General features: G+C 38.1%; 1 protein-coding gene across 1 annotated transcript; it reads right to left on the minus strand.

Moving 5' to 3' along the window:
* Nucleotides 1-4,652: 4,652 nt before the first annotated feature.
* rfng (RFNG O-fucosylpeptide 3-beta-N-acetylglucosaminyltransferase) lies at nucleotides 4,653-21,322 on the minus strand. The gene is made up of 9 exons (XM_053340958.1): nucleotides 21,023-21,322; nucleotides 17,933-18,523; nucleotides 9,494-9,542; nucleotides 7,567-7,669; nucleotides 7,212-7,365; nucleotides 7,015-7,100; nucleotides 6,160-6,325; nucleotides 5,874-5,959; nucleotides 4,653-4,949 (listed from the first exon to the last, which is right to left on the minus strand). The coding sequence occupies exons 2-9, from the start codon at nucleotides 18,455-18,457 to the stop codon at nucleotides 4,874-4,876; spliced, it is 1,245 nt and encodes a 414-aa protein (XP_053196933.1). The 5' UTR covers nucleotides 18,458-18,523; nucleotides 21,023-21,322; the 3' UTR covers nucleotides 4,653-4,873.
* Nucleotides 21,323-22,237: the final 915 nt, after the last annotated feature.

Genomic DNA, 22,237 nt, shown 5'->3' on the forward strand with positions numbered 1-22,237 from the left:
TGGAAAACTTTCCTTAACTCCAAGTCTCCCCACAGTGATGATAAGTGATGGGACTCTAAAGTGTAAAGGTTGTATTATGTGGCTTACACAGCTCTCAGAACAGTCTGGAATGTTATGGATGCCATTATGAAATATGAAATGTCTTATCCACCTGTGTGCATATGGTATGGTGCAAACTAACATTTAGATTTAAGTTTTATTTTTATGTTTTCACATATGTTATTAAAACATTCAAATAAAAACTCTGAGATCATGATAATTAAATGAAACTGTGCAACACACTCTAGACTAACTCTGGATCAGGATCACTTAAACTATGATTTTTGTTGTTGTTGTAAAATTTAAAAGTTACCTTTCAAATGAACACTAACCTTTTTATTTGTATTCAACTTAACAGGTTAACTTCTAGCTTCATTGTTGATTTTCATTGTGCTTCTCTCCTCTATCCTTCCTCTCTCTCCTCTCAACCCCAACCGGTCGAGGCAGATGGCCGCCCACTTCTGAGTCTGGCTCTGCCTGAGGTTTCTTCCTGTTAAAAGTTTTTTCTTGCCACTGTTGCCAAGTGCCAAGTGGGTCTCTTTAAATGAAAATAAAGAGTACAGTTTAGAACCTGCTCTATGTGTAAAGTGCTTTGAGATGACTTCTGTTGTGATTTGGTGCTATATAAATAAAGATTGATTGAACTAAATCAAACTGCAAACTTTGTATTTGAATTGAATTGTCGAAATTGTAGCTCATTTATAAGCCAAACATCTATGTAATTGTGTTCAACTAGACAGATTTCTCAGAATCCCATAGAATTATAGAAATGTTCATTTTCATTAGAAACAAGCTGAAATGTAAATGTAATGTAAAAAGTTTTGTTTGCTTTAAAATAGAAGTTGGTGTGATTCATTTACAACTTACAATCAGAACATTGACAAAAAATGAGCACACATCATTAGTATTACAGACACACAGCATTCCTTTCTTCATCTACATCCACCCAGTTTATGATGCAGCACCCGAGAGTCTCTCAGCACTAAATCACTGTTATTCTTCATCATTTTCAAAAAATCACACATATATGCCAGCATTCAGCTCAGTGAGCTTCCCTGCCTGTATAATAGCTTGAACTGATTACAGGTAGTCAGCTCTCTGGACTACATCTTTTTATATTCCACTTATAGATGATGTCATTAACCATGAAATGACTGTAATACTGTCAATTATAAGATGATGTCGTTAACCATGAAATGACTGTAATACTGTCAATTATAGATGATGTCATTAACCGTGAAATGACTAATACTGTCAAAGTATAGTGTAAGTTATAAATGGTGTTAGCAGTTCAATAATAAAACAGTCACACAGTCAAACACTTGATGATGCTGAAAGGTTTTATTCTTATGGAAACATAATAATACATCAGTGGTAAAGGCTTTACAAAAACACATCTCTCACTGTCTCAGACACTGACCTGCAGTGACATACATGCTCTGGATTTTGGATTCTAGACTTGTGTGCAAAAAAAAAAAAAAAAAAGGTAGACTGGAGTTTTACACAAATACCTTTTACAGGCAGGAATACTGACAGCGACTGGTGTAACTTAAGTGGGAGGAGCCAAAGAACCTGTTTATCAGAGTACAAGTTAGCCAACTGGAAAAACATGAATTCCAAAGCAGGAGTGCTGGTCTGGATATAAAATAATGTCTGTAAGGACTTCATTGTTTTTCCTTCATTTGCTAGTAAGTTCTCAATTAGTACGTATTCACATAAGGCATCATAACTGAACTTACTTTTCGAACTTGAAATTTCTTACATTTTGCATCCAATGTTTCAAGCAACAAGCCAGAAAGTGTGAGACTGTACTTCAGCACTTCAAGCAAAATACTACTGTCAGCAAAATACTACTGTCAGCAAGCTCACAATGGCAGGTTAAGCATTATTACCATGTTCATCACAGCACAACTGAGGCCAATGGGAGTGTCATTAGTAGGTTATACCAAAGTATTACACAAGTTAACATTTTGACCAGCTGGTGGCGCTAGAGAAAATGAAAGGATCATCAGTTATTACAATTCATGTTGTGGAAAACATTAATGTCCATACCAGATCCCATGGTGATACATCAAATATTTGTTGAGATATTTCACTGAAAACCACAAATACCAATCTCATGGTTGCTGAAGTCATTGGATCACCAAAGACAGTTACATTTATCCTCTGGAGATCATGAATATCTGTACAGAATGTCATGGCAACCCAACTAGTAGTTATTTCAGTCAGAACCAAAGTGTTGGACCAACAGAAGTTAGGGTTTATCATCTGAGAACCATGCATTTTATTCCAATACATGTAGTTGATGTTGAGATAAATGACTACATAAGTGAAAGCTTTGACCTGCTGGTGGCGCTAGATGAGGCTTAGAAATCACCAGTCATGAGGGTTCATCCTGTGGAAGACCTTGAATATCTGTACAGAATTTCATAGTAATACATAACATAAAATGTCAACATATAAAGTCAGACATTCACTTAAGTTATTAGGATTCATACTTTGGGGATCATGAGTGTTTGTACAAAACTTTAAGTGGTGCAACAGAGAAACATGACCATCCCTAGAGCTCTGCAGCTAGTGTGGCTAATACAATAAGAGTGAAGGTGTAAAGCCTGTAGAAGCTGTAGTGTTCATCATATCCAACAATACAAACATGCTGAAACAAACACTGATCATTTGCTACACATGCAGCTGAAAAAATATCATTTCTTCTGATGGTGAATGAATGGCAGTTGAGAGCACACCATGGTTATACATCCAGCTGTTAGTGTTGCTCAATGTGAAGTTTTAACTCACTTATATGATTAGAGACCAGGTATGGATATTCATGATCTGGGGATCATACCAAATTACACATTGATGTGGTTGAGATATCTTTGGCTCCACCCATTCAAGTCTAACTCCAACAAACACATTATGTAAAGCTGCAACTACAACCTACACTAAAAAAAATAAGAGCAAAAAAAAAAAAGAAAGAAAAGAACTTCACTCACATTTAAACCAAACAGTTAACATGTAACAACAGTCAGTTCCAGTACCAGACACACCTCCTCATTCCCTTGGATGAGAAAGTGTGTCCAGACCTTTAACTGGCACTGTACATAAGATCAAAGTAGTGCAAAACCATGAACACAGGCCTGTTAGACAAAAGGCTAATACAAAGAAAAGGAAAAGGTAACTGGCTGAGAATATGAAGGTGTCACAACAATTAAGACAGAGACTGAAACATTATACAAGGTTTCTCTGTCAATATCCCAACCATAATCTCTTTCTGCTCATATCAAACATCAATACCGTTTGTTGCCAAATAATTATGATAATCTCACTTCAGCCATCTCACACTCTCTGAAAGTACCTCAAACATTACTCATTCCAAAAGCAGGTTTTTCATTAAACTCACATGTATGACTTAAAATGTTGTGGATGTTTGGGCAGTAATAGAACACTATGAGACTGAAGTGTTTCAGCACTATGTTTCATAGACATGATCTCATTGGTAGAGCTATAGAACCACTGTATTTTGGTGCAGAACTAAACTATCAGGCAAACATGAATGTAATATTATAGCAATTCATAAGCACATATAGCTTTAGATTTTAGATGACTTCTTATAACTCACTCTGGTGGTTCAGTTAAACCACAGTGAATAGAGACTGGGTCTATTAGTGTAGTTCCTCTTAGAAAGTCTTGCTTCACAGTCACCTACAATTCTTTCAACATACATTACTGTGCAAAAATGTTAGGCACTTTAGATGTTTAGATTATTATTCATAATGCAGTGTCCCAAATGTGTTCTGTAGTATAACAAGCCCAAACCTCCAGCCATCATGGAGTCAGTCTGAGATTACATGAACAGACCTGCTGTTTTAAACACAAATAGGTCATTTCATTTAGGTTTCTTCTGTTCACTGTGTTTTATTTTAACTTCATTGATAAAAAAGTATTCATGGTATTAGCTTTGAAAGCATCCTCACTTTGCACAGTATTGTATATATGGCAAGTGTTGAAGAGCAACAACTTACTCACTAAAGATTATAGCTTCCATCATTGTGCTTTAGATAATATCTTATTCTCTGGCTGGATTATTGGTAAAGTTTACCTTGGATAAAAGACTTGTACATATGTTTAGGGTACAAGCTGCACCACTCACAGTGGAGTGAACTCTGAGGTTGAAATGTGTTCAACATTTTCAATTAATCTGCAGTTTAACAGCTATGGTGCAGAACTGGTTTCATGACTCTAGTGACTAACTGTGCTAACACATCAACAAAGGGAGTGTTATTAAACCTCAACTGCCTGTTTTAGAGTAACACCAAGTGAATCAAGTTATTCCTAAATTACAACAAGGAGTCAGATGTGAACTGGCCTGATGGTCAGAACAATATAACAGGAACACAGCTGGATTCTTCTCAAAGGCCACACAAGGAAAGTGTAGCATTTCCTGCCACTAAACCAAGGACAAACATATGATTTTTTGGGACTTACATGGAAATATTTATACATGGTGGCAGAGACATAAACATGTAATTTGGCTAAGTTACCCAGGAGACTGCTCTACTGAGGAACATTGAGGTTAGTGTTAAAAACAACTCTCAAGAGCAACTAGCTTCACCCAGTTGCTTTCTCCATTAGTCACAAAAAGTCATTCTTTGGCTCCATCTATTAAGGTTTCACTTAATGACTTACTGAATCAGTTCTGCCCATCGATGAGCTCTGCCTCATGACAAAAAGTGAAACATCCTACTAACACTGTCTGGCACTGTGCATCTATGAAATGAAGCGTGAAATGAGGCAGTGTGATAAAGGTTTAGCAGGATTAAAAACACAGCCACTTTCAGTTTTTGTGGCGAGGTTTGAGCTTTGGACACCAGTCAGTATCTGGATACAGAAGGCAGTGGACTGTCTTAAACCTGCAGGATGAGAAAACACAGAGTCAGAGAAATAGTAACAACGTTTACAAGAGAAAGTGCTAAAGGAATTTCTATGTAAAACAGTGTAGAGTTCATCAATTCAACTACAATCAAAGAACATTGTATGATGTATTGATGTTCCAGTCAGGTTTTTTGTTAGCAGCTGAGTCATTTAAAAACTGTAATCTAAAATAAAGATCACATTTGTTGGGCATATACATGATATTATATTAACTGACAGAATAAATCCACTTGTCCCAAGAAGACATGGAAATAAAGAAACATCTTTTTTCTTCTATAGCAATGTGGAGCTAGTTAGCCCTCAGATTATAGCACAGAATAAAAAATAAATTCATTTTAACATAACACATTGATGCAAAAGACCTTAGATGAATGTATTCACCATCAATAAACTGAAACCAGTACATTATACTGGGTTATAGCTGGACATGTTAGATCAGATTAAACACTGTTTAATTCATTTCTTACACTTTTGCTGTTCTGTTTTTAGACTTTTGAACCTCTAAAACAGACACAATTCCTGAGATACAGAGCACTGAGTATCTTATTAGAGCTCCATCTGCTAAACACTTCAACATACAGAACAATCCAACATTTGACATTCCTACCATGCTTAGTTCTGGAGGCTGAACTATGATAAAACAATCAGTGTTCAGAGCTGGGGTTTAGTGGACTACCACCACTGAGCAGCACATTACCATAAACATGAGTTCAGCTTCAGAACACTGCAGATATACATCACCTGAATGAACCAGTACTCATGTTTCATAAAAGCCTATACTTAGTTCAGTACACTCATTGAACCCTCCTTTGACTTCTCACAGATATAGTTTATGATGATAACTATAACTGCTGGACTGAGCCATGGAACAGTGCAACAGATCAGTGTGTTAGTGTGTTTACCTTGTTGGGTCTTCAGCCAGTGAAAAGCCTCTAACAATGCTGACCACATTCCTTCTGTTCTCAAAGCCTCCGTAGCTGAGAGTCACCTGTTGCAAAACAAGCATACAATACAAACACATTCACTTTACTGCAGGATGCAAATATCATGAATGATTCTATCTTTTCATTTCATCATCTGAGGAAAAACTATTTAAACTTTTGAAAAGACTCAATATTCCCTAGCTAGTTCTCACTGACTCATTTCCTCAAAGTCTCTCTCACTCTCTCTATAAATACACATATTCACCTGCTCCAGCACAGTGTCGGTGGGCAGCTTCTGTAGATTCTCCAGGTGGGAGTGGAAGAGGTGTGTGTGTGTTAAAGTGACCTCCAACAGCGCCTCGATGATGTAGCCGATGGTGCAGTCGTCTGGGAGTCGGATCTTCTCTGCTGTGCTGATGAAATTCCCCAAACTGAAACCACAAGACCAAGTTTCAGCCATAACACCCATCACACAGCATATTTTCACACCCGCAGTCTATTTCCAAACTCACATTCCTACAGAGCGAGTGAGAAAATCATTTATTACAACTGTCATTTCTTGTTTAAGCTTATTATTGTACTATTGTCTATATGTGTCATTGTTAATGTCAGTATTTATTCTCATGAATAAGAATAAAGGTGCTTTTTAAAGGTTGTTTTTCTGCATTTACTATGGGCAACACAGGTTTAGCACTAGCAAATTAACAGTCAAGTGCAATAGTTCGTTTTAGTTAAAATATGTAATTTAGGACTATGTGGGACTGCAAAAATGTACACGTGTCAGCTGAAATCTGGGGGAAAAGTATAACATGCAGAGCTGCTGCTGAGACAGAGAGAGGATTGTAGGTATTTATCTTCCAGCAGTGCAAAAATATGCCTGTTTCTCTAGCCAGATACACCTAAAGTATACTGTAACAAGTCAATGCACATTGTATGAGGGTTATCTCAAGACATTATTTGAAACATTCTTTTAATAATCATTCTTAAGTGATTTGGGTGCTTTCAGGCCTTGGTTCTTATATTAAAAGCAAGGCTGGATCGTTTCTGAGAAGTTAATTTTCAGTCAAAATGCTGATCTCAGAGAGTACAACAGTGTGAATCAGAATGGGTTGTGACCTACCTGGCCCATGGGCTCATCTTCAGAGCCAGACCTCTGCTGATACAGAAACCTGCTCCGCCTGTAGCAAACCAGAACTTGACCGACACCTGAAATGAAACGACCACATTTGATATGAGGTAGTAGTAGCCTAAAGAAAAAAATAGTTAGGACTGTCAATTAGTGGAGTGAGTGAATCCTGATCGGATGTGGTAACTGACCGATCCGTCACTCTTCACCCTCTCTGCAGCCTCTATGGGATGATCCAGACTGGGTCGACCCAGGTAAACGTCCTGGCTGTGGTGGTAGGAGGAGAGCAGCCGCAGAAGACTGGGCAGGATCACATAGTTATCATCATCCACATGGCAGAACCACCTGTAAAACACACACACACACACACACACACACACATACGGGCATACACACACACACACACACACGTTAAGTATAGTACCTGATAAATCCCAGAAGAACTTGCTATCAGCTGCTAGAAGTGTCTTAAGTCACTGTTCTATTGGTTATTATTAGTTAACTGCATCACTGCTGTTTGGTCTGTTCAGATGAGTCATCACTCACTTTTTCTGAGACTCGATGAATTTGTCGTACTCTACAGACATCTTGCAGCACAGAGCCTGGCGGGTGTGAGCTGCTGAGCAGTTAGTGTTGATGATGTTAGCTCCTAGAGGTGAGACATCAGAGGACAGCACACACACACACACACACACACACACACACACACACACACACACACACACACACACACACACACACACACACACAGGGTCAATAAAAAGGTGAGGATATTGCAAGAATAGAGAGAACATGTCACAACTAGGGTGGTTTGGAAATCTACTTTCAAAGAGTTTCCACATAAAAGAGAAGTGTCAAAGACATATGTGGATGACTTCAATTCACCCAACCACCCCTCCAATACAAAAGTGCTTTATGAAGATGATATAATACCACCCAGTAGGGTCACAGGTTAATGTATGTATGGATGAAGAAGACAATGATCACAAGTAAAGCATTATTAATTAAATCAAATTAATTAGGGGGGAAAAGAACAAAAAAGTCTAGAAAGGGCCTCCATATACTAACAAATGTTTGAAAGGACCCTTTAGGTGTATATTTAATTGTTCTAGCTTTAAGAAGTACATTATATCCTTGAACCAATGAGTGAAAGACGGATGGTATGGTTGCTTCCATTTAGTTAGAATGAAACATCTTGTAAAGAGTGTGGTGAAAGCTATGACCACATAGGCTTTGTTTGGTAGAAGAGCCCGAGATTCTCCTGACGTTAAACCAAGTACAGCACCAAGTGGGTCAGGGTCAAGCTGAGTTTCAAACATCTTACTCAAAGGTTTAAAAATACTCAGACATAGCCCAAGCATCATGTCTACTTACTTTAAGTTACTTTTATATTTGCTTCTGCCTGAAAACTAATTCTAACAGATATTACAGGGTAAAACATAAAACACATACAAGGAATCATTAGACGTGGGAGCTGATTAACAAGACAACAACAAGTTAAAAAAAGGGGGAGGGGGGTTGTTACAATCTGCAGCCTCACAGCTAGATGTCACTAAATCCTACACACTGCTCCTTTAACACATTTATAAGCATATAAATGTTAAAATCCATAAAAAGTTTACATCTTGTCTACATGCTAAATTACATATGACAACGTATTACATGTAAACATGAATTCAAGCATTTCTCTTTGGTTACTATAATAAAACTATAATATTACTATGAAAAAATAGTTCTATAAGCAAGGAGAAAACAGCAGAGTATTACTTAATAATAAAAATTAACTAATGACATATCAAATAAACTAAGCTGTCTGTTAGAGACACTTTATCTTACCTGTATCCTAGTGTGAGGTTTGAGGTAAACAGATAAACAACACCATTAAAACCACTGACTTAGCACCATTAGTCATTTTCATGCCTACTGCTGTGCTTCTGTGCTCCAAATGAAGGATTTATTTGGCTTCAATTAAAAATGAACCAATTCTAAATCTAACCATATCAACCCACCTCAGTGTACATATATTACTGTACCTGCACCACATTACACTGTATGTTGGTTTCAGATGATTTATATGAAGTAAATAACCTTTGAGCATAACGTACATCATAAATGTTACTACTCTCCTTCCATCTGCTTTATCTGAAAAATGTGTACTTGGCACCAAAAATGTGAAATCCTGTTTGAGAAATGCTGAATGAATTATCTTCATGTTTCAACTTATCTGTTGGGTCAATACAAAATATAGTGCCAAGTGCTTGCTCATGTGGGAATGTTTGGTCTCCTTTAATGAAATTATAGATTAAAGTTTAGATCTGCTCTATGTGTAAAGTGCCTTGAGATGACTTTTGTTGTGATTTGGCGCTATACAAATAAAGATTGATTGATTTGATTGATAACATGGCTGCATAAAAGACTGAGGGAACATTCCAGATTTCTTATTTCTTCCTGTGAGAATTGTCAAGCTTCTTACCTGTTTTCATCCGCAACTCTTTGTCTTCACCATCAGAGAATATGTAGGTCTGAAACACACAAACACACACACATTCATGCTCTGTACAATGATCCCATTTTTATCAACAGGCAGTGATTCTGGAAGTCATTAGTCAAGCACAATGATCTTTTCTGTTTAGGTTCAACATATGAAACTGCCAGAGTTTTGAATTACAAAAGGCACAAAGTTCACCTGCTATACTGACTGTGAACTCAAGAGTAACAAGAGAGCTGCTGAATATTCATGTAGTGGCTGACATGTCTGATTAATGAGCATCACTATTTCTATTCTGCCTGTCTGAGGTCTCTCAATCTCATAGTTGACATGTTTTCTGCAGAAATCTTGATAGCATGCCAGCATCAGAGTGTTCTAGTTTCTTCATCGTTACCAAATGGAAAAGACAAAGACGCACTGTTCCCAGCTGTTGTTCCCGGGAATGTTTCAGACTTTCTGACTTGTCACAGCATAAGAAGAATTGATCACATTAATATGGCTTCAATCCTTCAATACTAGAGTTATTAGTTACACCTGTGTTACAAGAGTCTAAATGTCAGATATGATAAAGGTACATTCAGCTTTAATTTCACTCCACATTTGTCCTCCTCCACTATGGCTGTATTTGGGAAGCACAGACATAAGTCCATGCATCTCCTGTGACAGCTTGCATCCATCTGAAGTTAACCCTTACATACTGTTCAGGATTTCATTTGACACACAATTATTACATTTGAGAGCAGTAAAAACACTATACACACATTTCTTTTAGCTGGACTTTTCCTAATGTGACCCACAGTATATAAAAATGGAAATAAAATAATTAATAATAAAAGAATAAAAAAATGTGTGCACGTCATATATGCAAATGTACAAGTTTATTAAACAAACTCCAAAATCAGCATTCAAACATGTTGTTGTATTCATCAGATTGCACTATAAAATAGTGTTTGTGAATGTATTTTTTTCCATTAGATGAATCAAACATTTATTAATGACTGATGAGGAATTTATGAATGTGTTTTGGTATGAAGAGTAGTTATGAGTCAGAACAGTCATGAACAGTATGTAAGGGTTAAAAATGTCTTATAATGTCTTTGGAAGTCTGATTTAAGCCTACATTTAAACAGGACTAGAACAAGCCAAAACTATCACAAAACCATGTTTTTACACACACACGCACATGCACACACACACACACACACACACACACACACACACACACACACACACACACACACACACACACACACACACTCTGCTCCACGTGTGTGTGTGTGTGTGTGTGTATCGGAGTCTTGCCTCAAATTTGACCATAAATGACCATTCTTACACGAGGGAGGAATGTCAACTGCTTTATGTCTGAGGCTTGATAGTTTTCATTGATTCCATTCTTGGCATATTAAATGACAGGAACAGTCATACCTGAGAGCATAGGTCACAGCTGTACAGTACGACCAAAACATCTGGATTCCAGTTGATGTGTGATAGTGCAGTGATTCTCTACAGACAGACATGCTGAGCCTCTGCAGAGCCTCTGCAGAGGCCTACAGGCAGGTTGTAACCTTCATACACCATCAAATGAGCTACACCTTAAAAACACCTACTTTTACTTGACCTCTTATTAAAAAACAATCCATCTGTCTTTTTATGTGAGGATACCTTTTCCACTCACAGAAGAACTACCTGACACATTGACATTAAATAGCAGCTTTTCATTTTACAGGCACTTGTAAATATGGAGGGGGGGCAGACTTTACTGATGTTAGAGCAGTAAAAGAAGAAGATGGTGTTTAACACAGAGCAGACGTACAGTGGAGCCCTTTCACAACAGAGCTGGACTTACAGCCTGTGTGAGCTGAGCTGTTGATACTGGGAGCATAAACTGAGCTGGAACTCCTCCATCCTCTGTGACTGTGACATTTGTGAAGTGGGGCAGTTTAAAGCTCCTTCTCACCACACTGAGGCTCTTTGTCTGGTAGTGGGACTTACTAATTGCTCCTAACAGCTCTCAATACAGAGCTGGCCAGCTTTCTGTGTTGGCTACTTAAATTTAACACAAAGTACTTAAGACTACTCTAATCCAAAGCCTGCCTCCTTTCACATTTGACTTGGTGTGTGTGCTGGAAACAGATTGTGTCATGTTGGTGGAGAAATATTAATAATGTTGGACACGTCGCTTTACTTCTTCTATTGTCTGTTTAGTTGTTGTTAATTATAGAGCGCTTCTGCAACCCCCCCGAACTGCTCAAACATATCATCTTCATTCTTCTACTTAAGTAAAACAAAGTCAGTTTATGACACCTGCAAAGATTCTGTCACAGCTGCAACACAGTCAGTCATACAGTCATACAGTCATACAGTCAGTCATACAGTCACACAGTCACACAGTCAGTCATACAGTCACACAGTCAGTCACACAGTCATACAGTCAGTCACACAGTCATACAGTCACACAGTCACACAGTCAGTCATACAGTCACACAGTCAGTCACACAGTCATACAGTCAGTCACACAGTCATACAGTCACACAGTCAGTCACACAGTCACACAGTCAGTCACACAGTCAGTCACACAGTCAGTCATACAGTCATACAGTCAGTCACACAGTCAGTCACACAGTCAGTCATACAGTCATACAGTCAGTCACACAGTCAGTCACACAGTCAGTCATACAGTCAGTCAGTCACACAGTCAGTCATACAGTCACACAGTCACACAGTCAGTCACACAGTCAGTCATACAGTCACACAGTCACACAGTCAGTCATACAGTCACACAGTCACACAGTCAGTCACACAGTCAGTCATACAGTCATACAGTCAGTCATACAGTCATACAGTCAGTCATACAGTCATACAGTCAGTCATACAGTCACACAGTCAGTCACACAGTCAGTCATACAGTCATACAGTCAGTCACACAGTCAGTCACACAGTCAGTCATACAGTCACACAATCAGAGGTTACAGTACAACCTCTGATTGTACAAAGTCAAATGTTGTAGACAAGATCATTGAAAGCTCAACACAGCCTTGGGTCTGTCTTTTATCCTCATTCAGTAGCACCTATATAACTTCCCCTACTCCCTCTATTACTAATAGACACTCATTAGCTTAGAAACAGAGAAACATGTGCATATCTACAAAAGATACACACTACTAATGTTATTTGGGGCAGTTGTGGCTCAGGAGGTAAAACGAGTCGTCCACTAATCAGAAGATGGACCGTTTCATTCCCGGCTCCTTCAGTCCACATGTCCACATGTCCATGTGTCTCTGGGTGAGATACTTAACCCGAAATTGCTCCTGATGTCTGAGCCAACGGTGTAAGAGGGTCATTCCCATGAACCCATTAAAATACCATGGCAACAAAATATCATGATGAGAGCATAGAAACATTGGAAACAAGGAATTATTTATGTATTTTATTGCGTTTTCTGCTGAAATGTTCATTAGTGCAACATGTCCAGCTCTGTCTAAATGTATATTATGTTGTAAATTAAACAGAGTAAAATAAAATGATAAAATAATATCTATAAATAGATGTTCAACTCAATGTTTAAAATTACAGAAAATCTTTTAACTGAATAGTCATGAATGATAAAATTTCAAAATGGTGGAAAAATTAATTTAGTAAAAGCATCAATAGTCATCTCTACAATATCGTTGTAATATCATTATGGAGGTATTTGGTCTAAAATATCTTGATATTTGATTTTGTCCATATCGCCCAGCCCTAGTATCCATGACTGATCTCTCACCCTAACCCTGTGCAACATTTTTAAAGGACTGTTTATACGTACACAGAACATTTTCTATAAAGTTTGATTTGCCACATTCATCCATTCACACACATTCATACAGTGGTGACAGGATCTACCACACAGTGTGCCAACCTGCTCATCAGAGTCACAGCATCCACAATACTGAACAATATTGGCCATAAGTCATGAACCATTTGTCTTGTCATTAGAAATCATTGTTTAGGAACAGCCCTACCAAGACATTTTTAACTCAACCACAGAAATTCTGTCCACCAGCCACACATTTCAGCAAACACAATTGGGGTAAAACTTGTGTGCATGCTCTATGGAATAAACAAAGACCAACATCTGAAGCATGGATCAATGCAATCACATATTTACACATAACTCAAGATGCTTTTGAGCAATCCTGACTAAACTCACTGGTGATATCCCACACTATCACCTGAACATACACACAGTTTCATTCAAATCTGATGAAGGAGGGGTGACTGGTGGAACTATGAGTGTGCAATTATTAAAATTCTGCAGGCTCTATGATGATGAAACACGTGTGCTGGGTGTCACTTCTTCTTCAAACAGCATTTAACTAGTTGAAGTAACTTTGTTAAGCCATCAGTGAGGTCATCAGTGTAGAACGTTTCTAGAGAAAAATAAAGTTCCCTTTTTACAAGAAAAAGTTCTTCCCCATTTAAAGCGAGCAAGATTCATAAACGTTCCATTATTCTCTGCTCTCTGAGGACTTCTCTTTCAGGTTGGCTTAAAAAAGTGGAGCTTTACTCTTCATTGTTAAGCTTGGACACAGCAACTGACAAAACATTCTCCACTCAAGGTCCAATTACTCAACTGATTTTCATCAGCAGATGATATCGTTACTTAAGTGCAGATGAAAAATAGGCAAATATATGAAATTAGGCTTCAAAGTTGTGTAAAACTCAGAAAACCCGCCCCCTACCAAGTGTCACCAAGTGTCAATCAAAGTCACCACCTCTACCAGAAACATGGACGCTACATCTGAGAGCTTTCTGTTGCTAACTCAGCTGCTAGCTCGGCGGCTAACTCAGCTAACTGGCTAACTGTAGACTGTAGTAGTAGTAGTGTGTGCTGAATGTATTTATACCTCTACAGCAGCAGGGGCGGGTTTATGCTAATGCTAATTTTCAGACCCGCCCACTAAATCCTGAACACAGAAATGTTGAAACACAGTTTGTGAAGTCTAGCTCCACAATTCAAATCTAAATGGTTGAAATGCTTTTTACACATTTTTTAGAAATACATTTATGACATATTTAATGTGTTTAGAAGAAAATGTCTGAATTCACTTTACACAGTCTTTAAGACATTAAGGACTTTTTTTTCATTTTTTTGGTTTAAAAGTTGACTTTAACAAGGATGCTGTCAAACTCAAGCATGAAGCTGCTCTGAAATATTGGAAGAGAGTCCAGGCTCAGATTCTATCATTAACAGTGTTGGAGTTCATCTCACAGTTTCAGCTTCCTCTGGAACATTTACTCATTTTAATATGATGCTTAAACACAATTTATCTATAGTGACGTCAATAAACAATGCTAGAAGGGTTTCTGGCATGAACTAGATGCAGGGTGAAGTCAAGATTTATCTTTAAAAAAGTCCTGTGGTTCAACTAAATGTCAATGAGGACAAACTCTAACCGCATCAGCGAGGAATCTCTGGTGGTGATGAAGCAAATCCCTGAGGCTAGAGCTAGATTTATTAACACTAGCATCAGTGTAAAAAACCTAAATTGTTGAGAAGGCCTCTGCTTCCTCTGTCACCGCAGGAGCCGCTACATGCAACAGCTTATTTATTTTATAGATCTGCTGTCAGTGTGCAACTGAATGCTTTACCGATCACAATACATGAATTAATATGGATCACACCCCTGGCAGCCATATTGGATGGTTCAGCTGTTGGGTAACATGAGTTATGGAGAGTGCTTATGACCACAGGATTGAGCAGTTTGTTTAAGTGGTGTTTTGCACTGGGAGCTGAACATGATTTATTTGTGTTGAATCTATGTTCAAATACATATCATTTTCATCACAAATTCATCTTTTGCTTTTTTTAAATGAATCTAAACAGCATCAGCTGATTGTGAAACACATCATTCACAAATCCTGTTCTTCAAAATGATCCTGTTCATTCTCATCCAGCTAATGGGACACAGTCAGAGGATTGATTTGATCATCATAGATTAAGTCGTCTTGAATAGTGTTCTCTTATTTTGAAAAGAAAATTATATAAATGTCCCTTTATATATAACCTAATATTCATAACCCAGTATTCCTATACTGTTTCAGTCAAAGTACAGAAAATCTATGCTTGTCATGAAAGAACCTTTCATACATTTTTAAGCTAGAAAAAAGTCCAAACACTGCACCTCCCAATGCAGGTAGATTCAATAAGATACCACAAGTAATGTTTCCAGCTCAGTGCTCTTCTTCAGACTAAAGATCAACTAGATAGTTATCATCTTAAGTCTACCACTTGACTTAAGATGTCACTCAGACCTCTAAGGAGTCATTTGTATTTGAAAACCAGGTCATATTTGGGGGTTCACATTAAAAAGTGTTGCTCCTCATCCTTCTAACTGTGAATGAACTTTTTGTCTATTTTATTTTTAGCTGGTTTGGATTTTCTAACTTGTTGCTATGACAACAGTTATAAATACATTTAAGCCAGCAATAACTTCATAATCCTGGCCTTTGACAAATCATCAGTATTCAAGTTATTATTGGCGTGAACAACAGGGGACAGAGCTCTCTCTCTCTATCAATATACACTGCCTGGCCCCCAAAAAAAGGTCACACACTCTAATATTCATTCATTCTTCACCAAGATCTTGTATTGATGATGGGAGAGTCTGACCACTGAGCAAAGCCTTCTCCAGTACATCCCAAAGATTCTCAATGGGGTTAAGGTCTGGACTCTGTGGTGGATCCATGTGTGAAAATGAAGTCTCCTGCTCCCTGAACCACTCTTTGACCAAACTTAAAGGTTTGGTGAAATCAAATGGTAGAAAAACAACAGTAGAAGTCAGGGCTATGTTTAATAGTGAAAGTAAGAGCATTTCCACATGCACAATGTGAAGGGAACTCAAGGGATTGGGACTGTACAGCTGTGTAGCCTTAAGAAAACCACTAATCAGTGAGGCTAATCAGAAGAAAAGGCTTCAATTTACTAGAGAGACTAAATATTGGACTCTGGAGCGATGAAAGAAGATCATGTGGTCTGATGAGTCCAGATTGACCCTGTTCCAGAGTGATCAGGGTAAGAAAAGAGGCAGATGAAGTGATGCACCCATCATGCCTAGTGTCTACTGTACAAGTCTGTGGGGGCAGCGCTATGATCTGGGGTTGGGGCAGTGCTATGCTATATATATATATACACACACACACACACATATGTATCATGTGTGCACAATAATAAATAATATTCAACTAAGTCCACGGTTACCTAGGGATACATGCAATATTCAACTATGTGCAATATGCAATTGAATACTGTGAAACCATGTCAACCCTATTATGTTACTGTCACTGTGTCTGTCATGTATGTTGTTCATGTGCAGTATTCTGCACTTTTAGTCCAAGACTCATTTCCTTTGGAACAATAAAGTAAAGTTGATCTAAACTTATCTTATCTTTAAGTACTACAGTGTTTGATTGACTGTGTGTAAGTGTAATATGATAGCATTGTGCTGCTCTGCCTTCAGGTTGTCCCTACAGTGAGCACTGTGTAGTTAGAGAACTACTGCAGTAGTTATTCAGTCCAGTAAATCCTCTGTGTTTACAACATTACCAACTGCTGTTTCCTAATACATGCAAGAAGTGCTGGATTGTTTTAATGAGCTTTCCTGTCTTCCATGGGCCCACTGTTCAGGTCAGTCTATCAAAACCAACTAAATGAAACCAAAGTTAAACCTGGTGTGTGCTGAAAGTTGAAGTCATTTTATCATTATCATCATAGTGTTTAAAGTGTGATCTGTGAATCCTTCCTGGTGGTGCATTCACATGCTGATAAGAAGGTTTGATGACAGAATAACTGATACAAATACTTATCAGACATGAACGCCCAAAAAACTTGTCTTGATTTTGACAGTTGTACTAAATAACCTATGACCATTCAGTACGTGTACTCTCATTGGATAATCAGAGCTGGAAAATCTGGCTACCGGTCAGTAAACAAAGTAGTTAGTGAGGACTTAACTGTAAAGTGATGCTTTAACTAGAAACTATCAGAGGGTATAAATATCAAAAGAAAGACAACAGCAGTTGGTGGTGTAGATGTAACACATGCCAAACTAAACTACCCACAGTGCAATGTTTTGCTGCCATGAACAGGACATGTTGGAGTGAGGCAATGATGCATCCCTTCTAGCTACAATATTTTGTCTGTCCAATCCAATATTCACCAGTATAACAGGAGGCAGGAGGAATAGCTACAATATTGAAATGAGTTGCAGGACAAAAGATTGTTTTATCAGTGAAATCATGAGCACATGAGTTAGAGATGCAGATGTGTGTTTTGTAGGGTGAAGCACTGAAATTTAAAAGATGGGTTCATCACCTTAACATTTCAGTTAGAAAACTGAATCAAACTGAAGAATCCTGCAAAAGACTCACAGAAATCCATCTCACCTGTTCTTTAGCTTTGGAAACCCAGGTCTGAATCAGCAGCTCCAGTCTGGACTTGTGGTACTTCCTGGTGGTCTTCACTGCAATAAAAATGTCCTTTAACTCTAAAACGTCCCGTGACCTGGAGCCTGAAAGCCTGCCAACCTTCCCTCCACGTGGAGCCCCTCTTTCTGGGTTTCTTTTGGAGCCTGTGCCTTTCTTGTCATTGTGGTTATCATTTATGTTCATATCAGTCTCCTCCTGCAACACTGAGCTCCTGTTCAGTCCCGTGGTCCAGTCCGTGTCCCTGTCATGGCTGGACATTGCAGGGACCCCACTTTGCTGTAAGGTATAGGTCGAGGCCTTGCCCACCTGTGCAGGTCTGACCCAGGGTCGGGGGTGAGGCAGGTCCGCATGGCGAGCTTGAGGCTGGAGTGCAGGGATCAGCAGGAGCAGGAGGCCACAGAAGACGAGGGAAAACAGGAAGCAGAACTTACTGACACCCACTGAAGCTATGTGCATCCTGACGGGCCGATGGAGCAGGTTCATCAGCCTCCAGGGCTGCAGTCACTGCCAGCTCCACCCTGTCCCATCCTCACACCATCACATGGAGCCCTGCACGCAAGAGCAAGAGTCAACACACACATTTACAGGCAAGTTCCTGCTGTAACAAAGAACATTATCACATGACAGAAAAAAAACTGTTAGATACATTCTCCATTCATCTTCAGTTTTAACTCATAACATTTCTATCAGCAAAACTACATTTGTGAAGTTTATAAATGAGAATATCAGGGTTCGATAAGTCCACTGCCTTTTTAAGATCCAGAAAAAACTGCCCCAATCTCTTATTGATTTATCAACTTTTGTTTTACCTCAAAAGATCATTGAGAAGGAATCCTCATTTACAATGGTGTCAAAACACAACAATACATGACACAACAAAGGTAAAAGAGAGGAAAAGAAAAGAAAAGAAAAGAGAGAGATAAAAGAAAATATTAGGAAAAATAAAATAATATGAAATAAAAAAATGAATAAATGCAGTTCAACAATCAAGATACAGTGAAGTAAAAAAACATTTACAATCAAATAAAACAAGGTCTGAGAGAAGGCTTTAGAACAGCTGATCTGATGTTAAGGCCTTTTGCAGATTGTTCCATGTATAAGGTGCTTTATTATAAGAGAATAGTTTTCCCCATTTTGGTTCTGACTAATAGAATATAGAGCAACAACCAATTCTGTGATGGAGTTCCAGTATAGTATAGTATGACTTCAGGCTCTTCAACCACTTCACCTTTATCAAATGAGGATTTAAGCTGCTCCATAAAAAACTATTGGAGGTCAGTGTGGAATAATTACAATGGAAGGTAAGCAGTAATAGATGGAGTTGATTGTTTGATTGTGATTAATTATTATCTACTGTGGTACCACTTTTTGATAAGCGGCATACTGGGCATCACTTTCCACAAAACACTGTGGCAAGATGAGTATTAAAGTGCAGCTCTTCATCTTCCAGCTCACATTGTTCCCTGCAGTATACAGACTGCTGTGTCCATATCTGGTTCTGCAGTCCAGTTTTATTTAACACTTAAAGCATTGCTAAGTTCGGTGGCAAATGTATTACATTTTCAAAATAAATGTTTCCTACCAGCCAAACACTGAAAAATATTTTTTGTGAATCAGCTAAAAGAAATGTAGATGCTTTTATTATGAAGCAGCAATTGGAAATGCTTTCCTTTAATCCTCACATACTGTTCATCATGACTCATAATTAGTCTCTACAAAATTCCCCATCAGTCATTAATACATGTTTGATCAATGTTTAATGAAGCTGCTGTATACTGTAAAGTCCCACTGTTGGACCAATAAAGCTATATCTTATCTTATCTGTATATTTGCATACTATAAAATGTATATGAGCTGTACAAAATTGAGAAAAAGAAGCCTTCTATTTCTGTTTTGTATACAGTGGGTCACACTGGGAAAAGTCAGGCTAAAAGAAATGTGTATGGTGTTTTTACAGCTCTCAAATGTAAAACATTTAAGGTTAAGCTACCTCACTATCACAATAAAAGCCCCCTCCCAAAAAAAATGCATCCCTGTAACTACTTCACAAGAAAAGTCATCTTCAGCTATTTTGAATTTCCCTCTTTTCATAAATGTAACTATGTGATGTTTTCTACTGTTGTCTCTGTTGGCTGTTGTAAATAGAATATATTTAGGTGTTATGTGCTATAGATTTGATCACTTTAGGCTCTGGGAAATTCAGACATTTAACAGTTGATAGATTATTCAGATATACAGAAAATAATGACATAAGCCTGATCAGATATGACTCATCAGACTTATGTCATAGTTTAGACTGAAAGAAAATGATGCATCATCAGAGTTAAGCAGCATACTATAGACAACACACTGTTTTTATAGGGATGCTGTTTCAAGTGAACTTCTGACCTGCCACAAAGACAAGGATGCCGACGTTTGGAAGGGGAACAGAGAAGAAAGCAGAGACCAATCATTTCATGTAATATAATAATTAATCTAATCAGAAACAGCTGGAATGAATATTTAGAATATCCAGTCCACCAGACAAACATCTTTTTAGGCAGACTAAAAGCAGCTTCTCCATCAGTGTTTAAAGGTTGATCTGTGGATCTGTTTCCCTGCAGTGTGGAGCCATGCTTCCACTGAGAGGCTTTCTACTATTAATCCATGTTGATTCATGAAATGAGGAAGGCTAGTAGCTAATCCGCCTAGAACATATCACAATCTCTGCACCTGATGGTTTACTGGCGGATCATTCTTTTCATTTTTAAATGGCAGCAGTTGATCTAGCTGTGCCACTTTAGTTTAAAACACTTATTTAAGATCTCCTTGTTTAAATGAAATGTTGTTCAAATGTGACACAACTGATTCTAAGCATCAGAGATAAACACTTCAATTCCACATAAAGACAATTGACCAAGAACTCCATGTTTGACTATTTAAACACTACTACATTCCTTCATGGTTAAAGTTCCTCTGGTTCCACAGGCGGCAGCGTAACAATCTCACTCTCAATGGAAAAGTTTGGAGAGATGAAACTTAACAAAGAAAGACCCAGTAAGAACTTACCATGAGGTATCACTGGACACATTTCACTTCTTTTTTTCCCCAATGTAACACTTTTCAGTAAGTGTGGGAAGCTCAGGGAAGCATACAGCACTAACCCTGCTAGCTTACTGGAAAAACAATCGTCAGTTTGGACGCAGTTGAATGATGAATACCGCCGGACGCAGCCGCTGCTCCACTCAGTGTTTTTCTTTATGTTCCGCTGTTTAAACTTTAAACTTTTCTTGTTCCTCTTCTGTCCTCCAGGATCTGACCCACAGCCTTGTTTAGCGTTTAGGACGATATGAAGAAGAGGTACAAACAGGTTACCTCCACTACCAGCGGCTGCTCGCTCTGTCCCGTACAGCTATTGTCAAGCTAGTCATACTTCCGGTGAAAATCTTAGAAAATAAAAGATGAATTGAAGCATAACATACTTCAGAAAGGTCAAAAAATGAAAACTGTTGTCATTGTAACAATGCTTATTTTACTTTTTTTTTTACTTTTTTTTAACTTTTACGACCATTTATGCCTGTGCAAAACCGAGAACTTTGCGCAATTCACTCAATGCTCAACGTTTAAATTTTGCTTTTATAATCAAAAACATACTTCCGGTGTTGGCTAACTGTCGTTGGCTTGACGTATTTCTCAGTCGCTCTGGTTATTGTTTGTTGAAGCGCTTTCTCTCAGTTGCAGTTTCGCGCCCTCTGCTGGTCGTTATAACGCAGTACATCACCAGCAGAGTGTGAGACTGCTTCGCCATATATATCATAGAATCTATTCATCATGTATTCTCTGCGTACAGCTGAATTGTGCCTGACTGATGGAAACATCTCTCTAACCAAAAAGATAACAGCGTCAATCAATCAATTAGAGATATTACTGCAGACATATACACACAGCAGTCTACACACAAGTTTCACTTCCCTTATTATCACACCACTATTGTTGATCTGATCTGGGAAAATTGGGATTCCTTTGTGCAAACTGCACTGTATTCTTATTTACTGTTTGTTAGCATTTGAAGGAGTTTTATGTTTAAGTAGCACATTACTTATCATGCTTCCAGTGTTTTATCCTGGCTTAGCTTGTCTTTCTTCTAGTTATGTGTTTGCATTCAGTTTATCCTTTGGGGATCCATAAAAGATGTCTAATCTAATCTAAAAACTAGAGTGAGCAACTGTTTTAGGAAATTATTGTAATTGTTTTTTTTTAAACTATATATTTGTGACCTGTTTT

This window comes from Scomber japonicus, chromosome 20 (assembly GCF_027409825.1).
Source record: "Scomber japonicus isolate fScoJap1 chromosome 20, fScoJap1.pri, whole genome shotgun sequence".
In the NCBI taxonomy this organism is placed as follows: Eukaryota; Metazoa; Chordata; class Actinopteri; order Scombriformes; family Scombridae; genus Scomber; species Scomber japonicus.

What these genes read in the sequence shown, in the direction of transcription:
- rfng (XM_053340958.1), bottom strand. Translation starts at nt 18,457, where the DNA reads ATGAACCTGCTCCATCGGCCCGTCAGGATGCACATAGCTTCAGTGGGT. An exon ending in TTTCCAAAGCTAAAGAACAG is followed by an intron (nt 9,543 to 17,932) that starts GTGAGATGGATT and finishes TGTGTGTTTCAG; the next exon opens with ACCTACATATTCTCTGATGG. An exon ending in AGAGTTGCGGATGAAAACAG is followed by an intron (nt 7,670 to 9,493) that starts GTAAGAAGCTTG and finishes TCTCACCTCTAG; the next exon opens with GAGCTAACATCATCAACACT.